Below are 16,313 nucleotides of genomic sequence, written 5' to 3' on the forward strand. Positions count from 1 at the left end.
CACTATTTTTATCAAATGCTATAAAATATTAAATATAACATTGACAGTACTAAACCTGAATTTACTAGTTTCCTTTTTTAAATAAAGAGGAAATATTTGTGAATTTCTCTTTTAATGTAAAAAAAAACATTTTCCTGTACTATATTTTCATATTGTTATTTTTTAAATTTATGTTTTAATGTTATTTCACATTAGACTTTTAAATTCACAGTCTATATGAGTAATTTCATTGACTTTTTCATGTATTTCAAAAATAAGCACAAAAATCTGTAGAATAAAAAGGAAAAATTCAACTAAATATTTTACATTGCACTCTTATCAGACATAGCATTGCCATTTCTATTCCTGTACACACTGACCCAGTTAATGTCTCCCACCAGCAGCTGTCAGACGTGAAATTTAATGTTATATTCAAACCTACAACAAACAAACAGAGAACATACAATAGCTTGTACATCCTCAGCAGGACAGCGTTATCCGATTTCCCATCTGGTTTAATGTTAACAGAACAACGGCTGCAGGCTGAGGAAGTTTGTTGGAAAGTAACACCAGCAAATGATTGCAGTTTAAGACCTTTTAATATAATATTACAGCTGAGGAGGACACATGAGCTCTTCTGTGAAAAAATTACTGTCTCTTTTCTGATTCGGTGAAGAAGCAAGACGACCATCGTGGGAACTTGTTGAAAAACGACTGAGAAGGAAGCAAACTAAGACGCCTTGCGGTTGTCAGTGATTGAGATTAAATTTAGATTGTGCCAGTATTTAAGTATCTATATCCTCATGAAGAACATCAACGCTCAGACTGACATGCTTCAGCTGTCTGCTGGAGGAACATGTTTGGTGAACTTCCGACCCCTGAAGCTGAAACCAGGCCGCCGAGCTTCTTTCAGAGAAGCTGCGCTATAATTCAGTGTTGAAGACAGAGTTCGCGTCACGAGTCGAACCTGCACTGTAAAGATAATCTCCTGAATCAGCAGTCAAGGTCAACAGCTCTGGTAGCTTCAAAGAAAGTCACATTTCATACGCTTGACTCCCTCAAAACATCTCCTGAACTCATCGACCCGCAACTCTGTCTGATTACAGGAAAATCTCAATATGAAAACAGCAAAATTCAACTTGATGTTTTGTATTCCTGAAGAGGAAAAAGTTAACCCTCTGAGCCCCTGTCATGTTTTTACTCACTGTGGGCTCATTTTTCACCACAATATAAAATCCTGCACCTTGATAGAAACAGCACAACTATGATTAGAAGTAGAGAGAACTCAAACATGTCTCTTATACAGTTTGATACAGTTTTAATGCCATAAAGCACCAAAAAAGAAAAATGGAAATTGAATTTCTTTGATCATTATTGAGGAGAAAATGAGAGAAAAGCGTAATCAAGGGCCCACTGGAGTTACAAACACTGAACAAAAATATGGCAGCTCTACATACTGTAGATATTTAACTATTTACATTTTAAAATTCTGTTTCCATACATGTCTCCTTTATGCTCTGTGTAAACATTGCTTGCAGTTAATCCGAAAACTCCCTGTATTTATGTCACATGACTGTTGGTCACAGCCGAATCATCTATACTTTCTCAATTGCACCAATGAGTTCAGAATTTTTTGTTTTTGTGTAAATAGTTCATTTTTGGCAAAATTTTAAATGTAGAATAAAGTGATATTGATGAACTATCTTGATATTAAGCTTAGTTGCACATGTAGAGTTCAAGGATCAGTGGAAACTCTTCCCGTTTTTCCATTTTTTGACTCTGATAAATGGCGTAATTTTAGTGATATTTTAAATAATAACATGCCTTTTAACCATGCTGGTGGGTTTGGGGGTTCAGAGGGTTAAAATGTCTACTGAAGAAGAAGAAGAGGAGGAAGTGGAGAAAATCCTTACCTTGTTGTAGTAATGAAGCTGGACTGAATGCCACTGGCCATCGCTGACTCCACCTGGGATGTAGGGAGACACCGTGGTCTTCGTCTCACCTGGATGACAAGAAAAGGAAGAAATGAAGAAGAAGAGAATGACGAGAGGAGAGGAAAAGGTTGTGGAAAAGTAAGAGTAAGGAAGTGGAGAACAGAAGAGAGATGAGAAGGCCAAAACAGGAGAAATAAATGAAGTAATAAGAGAAGAAGAAGAGGGAAACATCAATTATCAGATGTAATATAAATGATTAAAAGCAAGACTATGCAACTCTGTAGAACAGTGGATTCAAGAGGAATGAACGAAACCACAATCAGGAAAACAATCGGCTAATAAAAGCCTCAAAAGTGAAGAATCAAACTTAGGTTTTCTGGAAGTTCAATTTGAAAATGTTAGATGAATAACACAATATAACGTAATATTAGATAATAATTAACACGCTTTTGTACATGCAAGGTGAAGTAGTTTTCTTATTTTGCCCAGTCAAAGTGAACATTTGAAAATTATTGTATTTTATGCCTGCCTTAACAATAAGAGTCTGCATAATAATATGTTTATTACATTGCAGGAGGAACTTGATATTCTCTGTAATTAGGTGCATTTATTGGTATTGGCCAAAATTAGTTGAAAAAAATGGGATCCAACGTTAGTATACCAGTAAAGTGAGCTGTGAAAGTGAACCCCAAAGTACATTTCATTTGTTCTAAATCCATCTTTTTATTGCTAAAAACACTGTGATTTATGCTCTTAGAAATTCTCAACCGTATCCCACAGCTTATTGATCAGTTACCATTAAACAAACTGTGTCCAATATTGACAAACCGCACAAATACAAACACACAAAGACCATAAATCACCTTCTGGGAAAATCCTGCTTTAACCTGCTTATCAATGACCCAAAGTGAGAAGATTGCAGAGGCACAATGGCGACAGATTTACTGAAGCAGTTACTGTGTTTGTGGAAGGCAGGGGCAGCCTGAGCACAAATCCACTCACAAGCTGTGAGTCTCAGGAAGCAGGGATGATGTCCCGCTGCAAAACGAATCAAACACTTTGCCTCCTCTCATTAACCGTGACTCAGTTAATTTGATGATTCATGCACTCAGCGTTTGGTCGCATTACAGTTTTTTGAAAGCAGAGACTTGGCTTCTCTCCCGAACGGGCTTCACCCGACATAATGACATCGGAGCGGATTCCTCCCTGTGCGGTACCATGGGAAAGTAGAGCTGCTCTGACAACAACAGCCCCAAGACCGGGTGTTTGATCTGCCCTTCGACAGTTGCCAGTTTTAACAAAGATGGAGGGTGTGTTTGCCTGCGCTTCAGTGAATATGCATGCGTAGATTTTTTTTGTTGCACGGAGAAAAAGTGTTGTGTTGCTCGTGGGCTTTAGCGTGTGCGTGTCTGCGTGTTGTCGGGGTGTTTTTTTTTTTGGCCACTTTAGTGTCTGTTTCATCATTAATCAGTCTGGCAGCGGCTTTAAAAAAACACACCCATTCTTCTGACACAAATGATCAAACTCTGGTACATTAGAACACACAGCTTTGTCAAAAGAAAGCACACTTTGATAAGAGCTTTTTAGCTTTCTGAAAGTCACTTTAGATAAAACGCACTTATACCTGAGTTAACGTGATTACAATAGCGCTGATAGCTGATATGTGGCATAAATTACACACTTGTTTCATGTAGCAATGTGAGAAAACACAGGATTTCCCTGTAGCTGACTTGCACTCATAAAGATTTATTCATTCTAAAATGATTGCAGTGGTTTTATAAGAAAGTGAATCTGCAGCAAAAGTAAAAAATTGATTTTAAACAGCTGTTTCTCATATGTTGTAACACTAGCAAAGGCATCCAAAATAGTTTTTTGTTTTCCCTTGAGGTGTTGACTGAAATGGTCAAACAAACTGGTTATATTGGATTCTGTAGTGCAAACTATTGCCAAAGCAGTGCCTGTTTATGGTCAAGATCATCGTTTCTGTCATTCTGATGAAATATTTTGTTCCTTTCACAATCGAATCTTCATTTTGAGTGTTTCTTGCTGATTTTGGTGTGCACATTTGGAGTCTGGATGTTAAAAAAAACATATGATTTTGACGTAAAGAGGATCCAAGAGCACTTATATTTGACTAAATGATGTTGTATCAGAAAGACTTTACTTGAATAATAGTCATGGAAAGCATGAATTATGTGAGTTTCTCTTCCTGTCAAGCAGCAAAAAAAAAGATGTAGCAGGATGGGCTAATGCTGAGTTAATTTGCCCTACTTCACACAGAGCTCAGTTTTGAGGATAAAACACTTGTTTCCTTCCAAAACCGCTAGTTTCTCTTTTATTTTTAAGTGTGTAAAACAGATGCTTTCACAAAGTACATGCTGTTTCATGCAGTTTGCATACAATTAGGAGGTCCGATTTCTCATAATAATGCACCTTAAGCCGTGATGATTGCAGTTTTTTGTGCAAAATGAGCTTCGCATGAGACACAGTGACATATGTGTGGGTCAGAATGGCCAGAAAACTTGCAAAAACTGTTAAATCGGGCCGCATGTAATAGGACATCCAGGAACATTTGGCATACTCCATTCACGTACTCTGTATTGAGCCATACAAAATCTTTTTCTGTGTACTATATAGAATGGCAATATGGATAGTGGAATGCACTCAATATGTTCAATTCAATTCAATTTTATTTATATAGCGCCAATTACAGGTCAAATTGTCTCAAGACGCTTTATAGAACCCATATGAATTGAACCCCCAGATCAGCCCTAAGGTGACAGTGGCAAGAAAAACTCCCTTCTAACAGGGAAGAAACCTTCAGCAGAACCCGGCTCTTTATGTGGGGGAACCATCTGCTGCTGGCCGGCGGGTTGAGAGGAACAGAAGAGGTAGAGAGGTAGAGGGGACTGTTGTGCAGTCCTAATACAATGGCAGAAAAACACACTACATGGGGCCTCACCTCCAGAGAAAGTGAGCTGAATCTGCTCGCCGATGATCTCCAGAGCGATGAAGTCGTGCTTCTCGTTGAACCTGCCGTTGTAGAGCAGCAGAGCGTTTCTTTCTCTGGTAGCAAACCTGCAGAAACAGACAAACACACAAACCATTCAGATTCAGCTGTTTTTCTTCGTGTATCCTGTCATGTTTCTGAGCACCTTTCCAACCTCAGCAGAGCCGGACTGCTAGGGTTGAAGACCTCGCAGAGAGCTTTACGACTGAAGAGCTCTTGAGGAAAAGTCAGTTGGAAAGGAAAGGCAGGATGTATAGAGCCGGCGGGCCGCCGAGAGGAAACGGTTCCTCTGCTTTAGGTGATGCATGAGCGTACGAGAAAGAGGGACAAAGACATGGAGAATGAGTTTGATGAATTCAGCGCTGCTTCTGTGTTTGTACTGTAAGGTGAGGGCAGAAGAGTCAGCCGACAGATGCCAGCGAGGGCAGGAGGGCAGGAAACCAGGACGGCTGCAGCCAAACACCGATAAGGGAAACTCATCACACAGCCTTTCCTGTTTTCACCGCTGCGAACCTTTCTCACCGTCGATGAACTCGCATTATCAAACCCCATCTTACACATTACTGCTAATGAAACAAGCTGCAAAAGCCCTTTTTTCTCCTCATAATATTTACAAACTGGAAGAACCGGGATTATTCCACCTCCAGTGGTTTCACTTTGTTGGTGAGCGTGAGAAGCAGCACACCTCATGAAGCTCACATGCCGTGTGTGTTACCGTCTTTCTATTCGCTGTTAAATGTGTGTCTGCATGTGGAGGCAACTGAGACACAATGGAAAAGTGTGCTCGTCTCGGCACGCCCCGGCTGACACACTTTAGCTCAGTAACCTCAACTGTGTTTAAATTAGCATTTACTACACAACGCCAGATGTACCACAGTTAAAGATTACTGGTGCCACAAGCCTAAGAGCAGCAAAGTTATACATTTTATAGATTTTTTAGCATTCTCTTTAAATTTTGAGAGAAAATACTATTGAATTCTCACAGGCTATTTCATTTCCTAAGAGCAATATTTGCCATTTTACAGTGTTTCTCGACAGCTATGTAAGACAATTATATAAGAAAAGCATTTGTTGGTGGCAGAAAAAATGAACTTTACATTTAACTACTGGGGTTAAATGTGTTTGTTTTTAAAGATGTTTTTTAAATGGAGTTATTATTAGATAATTTTGTTCTCTTTGGCTAGCTTTAGCTGCTAAAATATGCTAGGGTTCGGTCTAAACAAAAGACCAGGAAGCCTGGGTTTGTCGTAATCATTTTTTAGAAAATTCCGAGTAACTTTGTGTGCTACATTTTTAAATCATGGTAACCTATATAGGTACGCAACATGTGAGAACAGAAAGCTCAACAATCCAAACTTTGGTATTTAAAGATATTTTGGCATCTAGAGGTAAATATGGACCGTATATAAAGATGGACGAGTGTTTTACGATGTCACCCAACAGTTTCCTGACTCCTCCTAAATCCTGTTTTATCTAAAAATGACTGTTATGACAAAGAGGTGGAGTGTAAGTAGAGCTGAAGGGGACCTTTTAATTGAAGTGGCCACCCTCTTTATTCTGAATAAAGTTAAGCCTTCATACAATCTAAATGGGTGAGTTATATAAACATTTTCCCCTAAAACAGCTGTCATGAACAAGAAAATTAGTCATAGAAAATAAAATAGTTTTTTGTACCAGGCTGTTATCATGATTATTTTAGCTACAAATATACATATTTTAACATGGACATCTATGGGGATTGACTCACTTTTGGACCCAGCCTCAAGTGGCCATTCGAGGAACTGCAGTTTTATCACTCCATTTTTCAATTAGTAAAGTATTAAGAGAAGGAAGAAGGAAGTAAGGTATAAAACTACTTACGTGAAGGAGACGGTGAAGTGGAACCTTTGTCGCAGGCCTCTGAAGGTGATGAAGGACTGTCCGGGGAAGCTTCGGGTTGTCATCTCACAGTAGGGCTTCTCGAACTCCCCTGGCAGACACTCGCACATGAAACCACCCGCAAGCCGGTTGATGCATTTGCCGCCATTCTTACAAACCCCAGGAACACATCGGTCTGATGACGCATTCAGCTCACAGTGCTCACCTACCAAAATAACGGCAAAAATTTCGTTTAACACAATTTCTAAGTTACGCTCCATGTGTTTTACTGAATGCATGCTTGAATGGGTGACATCTTCAGACCTTATTTGTACATTCTAAGATAACACTGTGCTGTCAGTATGTATGAGATGTGTATCTCAGTTGCAGTGCAATATAATATGAATGATAACCCGTGTTATCTCAATGCCTTATCGCTATTTTATCTGTTCGTTGAAGCAAGCTGTCCACCGTTGACTGAAATACTGACTTCGTGTCAGCTGTTTGGAATTCGGTTGTTTTAACAGGATGCTTTCGGTTATCAATCAAGCACACTTATACAACTGATTCATGCTTTCTTCTACTGAGCCTGCAGGTTGAACACAGCATTAAATTCTGTTCTTAAAGACCCCTTTAAAACAAGAAAGGCCATTGAAACATTAGCAACACTGACTGTTTATAGGCCTTTTCAGGGCAGCAAAGGTCTAAACCACGAGGTAATTTAGCCATATTTGGAAAGAAAAGAGAAGATGGGAGACAAAGAGGAGTAAGGAGAGTGGAAGGGAGAAAGAAAGAGAGACAGAAACCAAGAAAGAATGAAAGAAAAGCCAGGGATGAGACTCAAACATTCCTCCATTAAGTCCGATTCCTGGCTGAACTCAGGCTGATACCTTTAAACTGTACAAAGATCAGATAACGGCTGATCTGTTAAATCCTTTCTAGTATCACTCAAGCTCTGGGTTTAAGTAGTTACAGGAAAATATCTACTCTTAGATAAAGACATGGCATTCCGAGAGTTATTTTAGCCTTTGTGCTGTTTCACTTTCACGTGCGGCCACTTTAACAGTCCAACGATTCCCAGAATAACATGGAAGTGAACTTAGAGTGTACTTTATAAAGGCTGTAAGTACTGTGCAAGTTCTTTTAATTTACTGATGTGCAGCAGTTGTTGCAAAGAAGACATGCAGAGGGCGTAAGGAAATGTTGCATCTACTGTGCAGAGCATGAAATAAGTATCGGACAGGTTCGTCCAATGACTGACCAGCAGCATCAGTTACAACACAAGCCGGTCCAAACATCGATAAGATGCTTTGCTTGTCTTATGTTCAATTCAATCCAATTAAATTGTATTTATATGATGCCAAATCACATCAGAAGTCATCTCAAAGTGTCTCATATAGTGTGAATCAAATTTAAGCTTCCCTTTGACTGAGCTCCTTGGTGATATTAGGAAGAAAAACACTCTTTATTGGGAAGAAACCTTCAGCAGAACCAGGTTCAGGCAGGTTGGCAATCTGCCTCAAGTGGTTGGGGGGAGGGTAAAATGTAGACAAAACAGGATAGCAGGCAAAAAACTGAAAAAAAAAAAAAAAAAAACGCACAAGAACTAGTTCAGGCATGGTTGGACCTTCCAGAACACTAACTAACCAGGAGACGTTCTCTAATCAGTTAGTCATACTTTGGCTGCAGCTGTTTTCAAAGCAGACTGGTCTCCACGAGTTTGCCCTTCACTTGCTAACTGCCTAACTGTGGCTGCATGCCAATATCATGTTTATTATATTACATTATCTAATTGAGTCCTTACAGCAGTGGGTCCCTTCATGAGAAATTCCTCCTAAATGACCATCTGGACGCAGCTTTGTCCAAAACAAGCTAGATGGGCTCAAGCTTCCTGGCTCTGCCCATTGAAATTCCTCCACTAATACATCAGCAGATCTTTTTCTGTCTGTAATATTATTTGCGATAGGTGCCTCGGTGTCCCATGCAGTGTCGTGTGTCAACTTGCTGTCCAGACAAGATCTCTCCAACTCAGACTCCCCAACACCACAGTTTGGAACCAGCTAATGGCCCTTCTCTCTGCAGCATAATCCTTTTTTTTCGGAGGAGGAATTATAAGGATCTGTTTCCCTGTAATGTAGGAAACCTAAGGAGGACAGAGCGGGCCCCTGCTGTCATCATGCCTATAATGGCCCCTGATGGGCCGTGACTATCTCGAGTTGAACTGTGACCTTCAAAGAGGGGACAACGGGATGTAGGTAAAGGAAATATGATGGGTGAGAGCAGGAGATGGACATGGTCAGCAGGAGGAGAAGGCGAGAAGCCCTATGAGTGACAAAGGCAGGTATAATCAGGTAATTGCATCAGATAAGATAGAGGAAGAGAAAGAGAGGACGGAGGGAGAAGAAGGGATGAGGGCTGTCAGAAGCCGTCCAGGCTCTATTAGAGAGAGACAGAAGAGCGGAGACAGTCATTCAGGTATCAGATGTACGAGGGGGAAGTATGGGAGGAAGATCACTGGCATCGGGAAATATTTTTGCAAAGTGATTTGAATGGGAATGATGAAAGCTTCCAAGTCTGCTCATCGCTCATCTCCTGCATGAATGCTGTGCAGAGTCACTAGAACTCACAGCTTCCATGCAAAATTAGTGTAAAATCTAGATGTCAGGGTTATTCTGTGTTTACTGTTTAAGTAAACACATTAAGTGTGTATCTAAACCAAGTGTTGATCCATTTTGCTCCACATGAAATCCTTGCAATGCAAATATTTGGAATATTTTTAAAACTGCACTGTTTAAATCCATGTTTGCTAGTTAGCAAGCTTCGTGTAGCACTTTGCTAGTACACTGATGCAGTTTTGTACTACATGCTTGCATTTTTCTAGTGCATTTCTGCTTTTTTCTAGCAGGTTTTTATATTTTGCTAGTACATTCCACAGTTTTTCCTAGTGAATCTCTTCCTATCTTGAAGTGCATTTCTACATCTTTCTTGTGCATTCCCCAGTTTTTCCAGGTGCATTTTTGCATTTTACTTTTACATTTCTGCATTTATTTGTGCATTTCTACTCTTTGCCATTACATTTCTGTGGTTTGCTGGTGCATTTCTGCATTTTCCTAGTACATTTTTTTTTTTTAAACTTTTGCAAGTGCAATTTTACATTTTGCTAATACAATTCTCTGTTTTGCATGTGCATTCTTGCTTTTGCTAGTTCAGTTCGGTGTTTGACTAGTGCAGTGTAGCATTTCACTAGTGTACATATGCATACTGCTAGTACAGTTGTGGTTTTCTAGTACATTTTTGCATTTTCCTGGTAAATTTTTGCTTTTTCCAGTACATTACTGCATTCTTCTGGCGCACTTTTGCTTCTTTACGAGTGCATTTCTGCATTATACCGGTGCATTGCTACATTTTGCTGTATTATTGCATTTTGCCAGGGCATCGTGCTTGTGTTAAACTTATTTTAAACCAAATGTCAATTAATGTTTATCTCATAAGCTTATGAGCCAACACTATATTACACACTGTATTATTATTACTTAGTGCTTCAGGAAATGTGTGACCAGTTACCACTTTGCACACACTGTGCACACAATCTAATATTTACTTTCCTTTATTATCGGTTTTGGTGTCCACCATCTCCTAAGGGAAGTATATGATTGGAATACTCGCCCTTCACTAACCTAGTCTGTCTGCTTTTCACTTCTGGACATTTGTGTTGGAAACATTTTTCATGCTGCATCTGGAAGCAACACTGATCATGGCAAAGAGAATAAACCAAAGCTGTGAATTTGTGGAAGGACGGAAAGCCAAAATAAAGACGAGCTGAAACATGTTAACACACTCTCTAGAACTGCATTGGTGAGAATTATCTGGATTTGGCATTACAAGTGATTCCTTTCACATTACACATTATTATGTTGAAACTGGGATCAGAAGAATATTGATCAAAGCAGCTTTAAATCATAGCAGTGACTGGTCTGTTGAGTCAACACTTTGGCACTGAATTATGGGAATTACCAGAGAACTTGGTTACATGCCAATAATCTTTATCGATCCCAAAAACCTGTTTCACATGGTCTTTTTCTCAAAGGACAATGATAAATGAAGGAAAGGTTGACACAACAGACATGGGTATTTCATTTTTCACTACAAATATTCAGAATCTTAAGCAACAATGTCACCAAAGCTAAAAGGGTTAAACATTACTTGAGACAAACCTGGTCTGACAAGTGCAGTCTGCATTCCTCTGTACAGCAATAAATCTACTGTACTGTTCTGTATGTGTGTGCAGATGGCTGTACCTGCAGCATTACAAAGCGCATTTTACCTTCCTGCACTGGGGTCGACCTCAAGCTATAACAATAGGTGGTGAGAGCTTTACAACCTGTCGGTGCAGTTTGGCACTTTTGCTCAAGTTATTTAAACCACTGTCACAAAGGATATGAGCCTTTGCACTTGTTTACAATACACCAGTGTAGTTTTCACTGTAAAAATATCCTCTGTGGTATACATTTATGAAGTAGTCTGGGGTGTATGCCTTATAGTTTAGGTATAAAGGCAGTCTGAGTGCTTCTAAAGGTCAGAAAAGTTTTCCTATATCTCCATTATAACTCACCTGTGAAATCTTCCAGACACTCGCAGGTGTATCCTCCCTCTCGGCTGCGACACTTCCCGTTGTTCTTGCAGGGTCCTGAGTAGCAGAGGTCGATCTCAGTTTCACAGTAGTCGCCGGTGAACCCGACCGGACAGCGGCAGCGCAGCCCGTTGATGGGGTGGATGGGCCGAAACAGAACCGTGTTGGAGGCGATGAAGGGAGGAGAGCTGTCGAACTTCAGCACCGATACACACTTCATGTAGTTCTCACAGGGCTCCCTCAGGCAGATGTTATCGTCAAATGGCAACACCTGGAAAGAAGAAGAAATGATCATCAATAACACACATTTTTTTTTCATTTCTATAGTATGTAGACATGTTTATATGTGCACAATTACATTTAGTGTGCATCCTAACCAAGTGTTAAATATTTTTTCCTCATAAAACCCTTGCCAAATACGCCGATAGTTGGAATACTTTTAGAAGTGCATTGATTATGTCCATGTTAGCTAGTTGGCAGGCTTCTTGCCACACTTTACTAGTACATTGCTGCATTTCTGTAATACATAGCTGCATTTTTCTAGTGTAGTTCTGCTTTCTTCTAGTAAATTCCTGCATTTTTCTAGTGCTGTTCTGTGTTTTGGTACTCTATTCCTGCATTTTGGAGGTGCATTTCTTCATTTTCCTAGTACCTGAAATGTTTTCAGTTCTATAGTATTTAGACAAGTGTGTGCATATATATATGTGCATTTGTGTCTGTATGCATGTTACCTCCTGAGTCGATATCAGCCTGAGCAGAGTCCTGTTGAGGTAGATCTGCTCCTGCAGCTCCTCCGAAGGGAAGAACGTCCCTTTACCACCTCCAGGCTGCAGCGCTGAAAACGTAACGTTGAGGATGGATCCTTGAACGTCGGTGTCGTTTTGGATGTTGAACACAAACACGGCTTCCCGTCTGGTGGAGAGAATGGCCGCCACGCCGTCGAGGAAGAGGCTGAGCAGCGGCGAGAGGAAGCGCTCCTGGGACATGTTCTCCAGACGAACCGTGATGCTGTTGGTCAGCATGTCGTCGGTGATGATGGTGACTCGCAGCGTGCAGCTGGCGTAAACATGATGGAGGCCGTCTGAAAGGAGAAAAAAAGCACAATTTTACAGACTGGCACCTGCATATGGTAAAAAATGGTTGTAAAACAACAAATTTAAAGACAAAGGATATAAGGTTTTGAGAAAATCCTCAAACTAAGCAACAGTAAAATGTACACTGAGCCCTCAGGTATAACGAGCAATCAGAGGCAATCAAAGACAAGCAAATTTGTTAACAAACATTAAATCCACATGGGTGCTTATCAATAAAACAGAAGACGGCAACACGTAGCCAAGCACACATATACACACTTGGTCAAATATATATGTGAGGTTTCTGGGAATCAAAAGTAGAAAAATGTCTTTCACAATCTGCTATTGCAAAATCAAGACACCTACTCCTGTAAAAACAACAAACAGTAGACTTGTAGTACAACACAGTAGTAATGTAATTTACTGTAAACGTGTGTAAATCTCTTCACCTATCTGAAGACGAATGTGTTGTGTTAAGGCTTGTATAGACTCATGCTGTCTTCATCTGCTAATTTCACTCTGTATCTTCCATGCACAGTCTCAGTCTGTATAATATTTGCAGCATTCAAAAGATTTTTGAGACTAGAGCTACAATGATTCTCATTTTATTAATTGATTAATTTTTTTTCATCTTTTTTGAAGACAAAAAGTAAGTACTGTCCGATTCCAGGCTCTCTAATGTGAATATTTTCTGGTTTCTTTCCTTTTTCATGACAGTAAACTGAATATCTTTGGATTGTGGAAGAAATAAGATATTCAAGAACATCATCTTATCCTGACTGACATTTTTTCACCACTTTCTAACATCTTATTGACCAAACAGTCAATTAATCTAATACATAATTGACAAACTTATTAAGAATGTAAATATCTGTTATGTGCAAAATTAAACTATGAAACTGTCTTTTTGGTAGCAGATTTTGTGGTAAGTTTTTTTTTATGGTACAGGTGGACAAAAGCAGGCATTTTATTTTTTATCAGCTAAAATGACAAGAATCACTGTCAGATTTTATTGGCAATACATAGCTGGCTAATTAACCACCATTTGGCTGGCTTTTCCATGTTTCTGTAAAAAGACACCTACAAATAGCAGAAAAAGAACCATAAATCAGTTCTAATAGAACTGTTAGCGGGCCTAGGACTGTTGTGGATTACAAATCTGAGCTGAAATATTGGCTGTCTGAAGCCACATTGGTTGGACCCAGTCCCATCTCTTCTCCACTGCTGCCTGACAGCTTGACTTGTTTGCTGTGTAACACTTTTGCTGCTAGATTGAGTTAAGTCGCTGCCACTCGGTGTAGATTCAATCTGATTCAAGCCTCGACTGGGAGTAATTAGATCAGTGTTGGATTTCTGCCCCCAGGGGTGCCGGGTCTGCTCTCATACCTACTTCTGGCACAACTGTAAGCTCTGGTGCCCCTATGGAGGGAAAAAACACAGGAGGCTATAGGCTGCAGAGGACTCCGGCTGAGTGAAATACAGCGGACAACAGGTGGTGAGGCCAGATGAAACTCGCAGGGGGGAATTATACTGCTGAAGCATTGCAGGGAGACGGTTCAGATTGCACAGCTTATATATGTGTGGGTGGGTTTAGGGGTGAAGGGGTCGCGGTGAGGTTGGATCACAGGTGCCCTGTCAGTCTTAGACGTGGATGAGGCTATTTCTCAGGACCCTCCTCACAGTTACTAAAACAGTCAGTCAGACAGAAGGGTGTGGACAGGACGGCTCATCAGGCTAACCGCTAACCAGACTGGAGGTCAACTCCAACTACAACCAACTACAAGTAACTTATCTTGTCGGTTCCTGAAGACATTCTACCTTCATCCAAAAGGGTTCTTTAGTTCTAAAGAACCAGAGGATATGTGAAACGTCTTCAAGAACCGAAAAGATAAGTTCAGTTGTTGAACCAAAAAGCAAATAAGTCCAGTTGCTGAACTGGACTTCTGTTTAAGGTTCTTTAAGACATTTCATCTCTCATTCAAGAGGCCTCTTCCGCTATGAAGAATTGGATGAGAGGTGAATCGTCTTAAAGAACCTAAAAGAGAGAGGTCCAGTTGCTAAACCTGAAAGAGAAGAAGTCCAGCTGTTGAACAGGAATTCTCTTTTTAGGTTCTTCAAGATATTTCACCTGTTATTCAAGAGGCGTCTTTGGTTCTATAGAACTGGAAAAGATGTGAAACATCTTCAATAACAGGGAGATAATTGCATTTGCAGAACTGGAATTCTCTTTTAGGTTCTTGAAGACGTTTCACCTTCATCCAAGAGTTTTTTTTTTCAGTTCTAAAGAATCAGATGAGAAGTTAAATGTCTTCAAGAACCTGCAAGAGAAGTCTAGTTGTTGAACTGGACTTCTCTTGCAGGTTTTTGAAGATGTTTCACCCGTTATCCAAGTGGCTTCCTCAGTTCTAAAGAACCTGATAAGACATGAAACATCTTCAAGAACCTAAAAGGGAAGTTCAATTCAGCAAGTGTACTTCTATTTTAGGTTCAGCAATCAGAGGTTCTCTGTTACGTTATTGAAGATGTTTCACCTGTTATTCAAGAGGCTTGTTCAGTTCTAAAGAATCCGATGAGAGGTGAAACATCCTCAAGGACCTGAAAGAGATGTCCAGTTCAAGTCTTCAAGTCCAGTCACGGAACACAAAAGAGAAATCCATTTACTGAACTTGACTTCTCGTTTAGGTTCTAGAAGATGTTTCACATTCATCTAAGATGTTATTTCAGTTTTAAAGTACCAGATGAAAGGGGAAAAGTTTTCAAGAACCCAAAGATGAGTCCAGTTGCTGAAATGGACTTCTTCTCTTTCAGGTTTTTGAATATATTTCACCTCTTATCCAAAAGGCTTCTACAAATCAAAAGAAAAATCATTGAGAACCTAACGAAGAAGTCCAGCTGCTGAAATGGACTTCTATTTCAGGCTTTAGAAGACATTTTGCCTTCATCCAGGAGCCATCTTCAGGTCTAGAGACCTTGATAAGAGGTGAAATGTCTTCAAGAACCTAAAAGAGGAAGTCCAGTTGCTGACCTACACTTCTCTTTTAAGTTCTTGAACATGTTTCACCTCTTATCTAAGAAGCTTCTTCAGTTCTAAAGAATCAGATTCAAGGTGAAACAAGTTCATGAACCTACAAGAGAAGTCTAGTGACTGAACATAAAAGAAAGGAAGTCCAACAGCTGAACTGGACTTCTCTTCAGGCTCTTGAAGACGTTTCACCTCTTATCGATGGGAGGCTTTTCCTTTCTAAAGAACTCTATGAGAGGTCAAACATCTTCAAGAACTTGAAAGAGAAGTCCACTTCAAACCTTCAAGAACCTAAAAGTCTAGTTCAGCAATTGAACTCATCTATTAGGTTCTTCAAGATGTTTTACCTTCATCCAAAAGGCTTCTTTAGTTCAAAAGAACCAGAATGAGATGTGAAACATCCTCAAGAACCTTAAAGAAAAGTCAAGTTGCAGAACCTAAAAGAGAATTCCGGTGTTTCTACCGAAGCTCCGAAGTTCTGACCTGGATGACTGAGACAGACAGCTCCAACTATACTAGGATTAATAACTCACAATACGAAGCAGCATGAAGGTTCAGTTACTTTCATGCAGCTGAGGTACTGCTAGTTTAATCCTGCAGGGACGTATAAATCAAGGTGCAGCCACACACAAAAACGCAGACTCAGATTAACCGGTCACTCTGCAGGACGGTGACATTAAGCAGCAGCTGTGGTATACTGGGCTACAGTAATGTGCTGCTCATTCAACACACTGCCAACACACAGAGTATGTGTTGGCCACTGTGTTTATTTCTCTACAGCGCTCAACACCTGCTTCTCACCGTGAGA

At 40.0% G+C, this 16,313-nt stretch overlaps 1 protein-coding gene across 7 annotated transcripts in view; it reads right to left on the minus strand.

Annotated features, from left to right (window-relative positions):
* The window catches only part of celsr1a (cadherin EGF LAG seven-pass G-type receptor 1a), a 125,252-nt gene that overhangs the window by 62,239 nt on the left and 46,700 nt on the right, over positions 1–16,313 (minus strand). For all 7 annotated transcript variants that reach the window (XM_035957994.2, XM_035957993.2, XM_023291895.3 and 4 more), the window contains exons 2-6: positions 12,142–12,491; positions 11,393–11,681; positions 6,784–7,006; positions 4,876–4,991; positions 1,893–1,981 (exon numbers count right to left, since the gene is read on the minus strand). In XM_035957994.2, the coding sequence (XP_035813887.1) occupies positions 1,893–1,981; positions 4,876–4,991; positions 6,784–7,006; positions 11,393–11,681; positions 12,142–12,491 (1,067 nt within the window). The remainder of the gene's footprint in view (positions 1–1,892; positions 1,982–4,875; positions 4,992–6,783; positions 7,007–11,392; positions 11,682–12,141; positions 12,492–16,313) is intronic.

The sequence above is a fragment of the Amphiprion ocellaris genome, chromosome 21, assembly GCF_022539595.1.
Source record: "Amphiprion ocellaris isolate individual 3 ecotype Okinawa chromosome 21, ASM2253959v1, whole genome shotgun sequence".
NCBI lineage: Eukaryota > Metazoa > Chordata > Actinopteri > Pomacentridae > Amphiprion > Amphiprion ocellaris.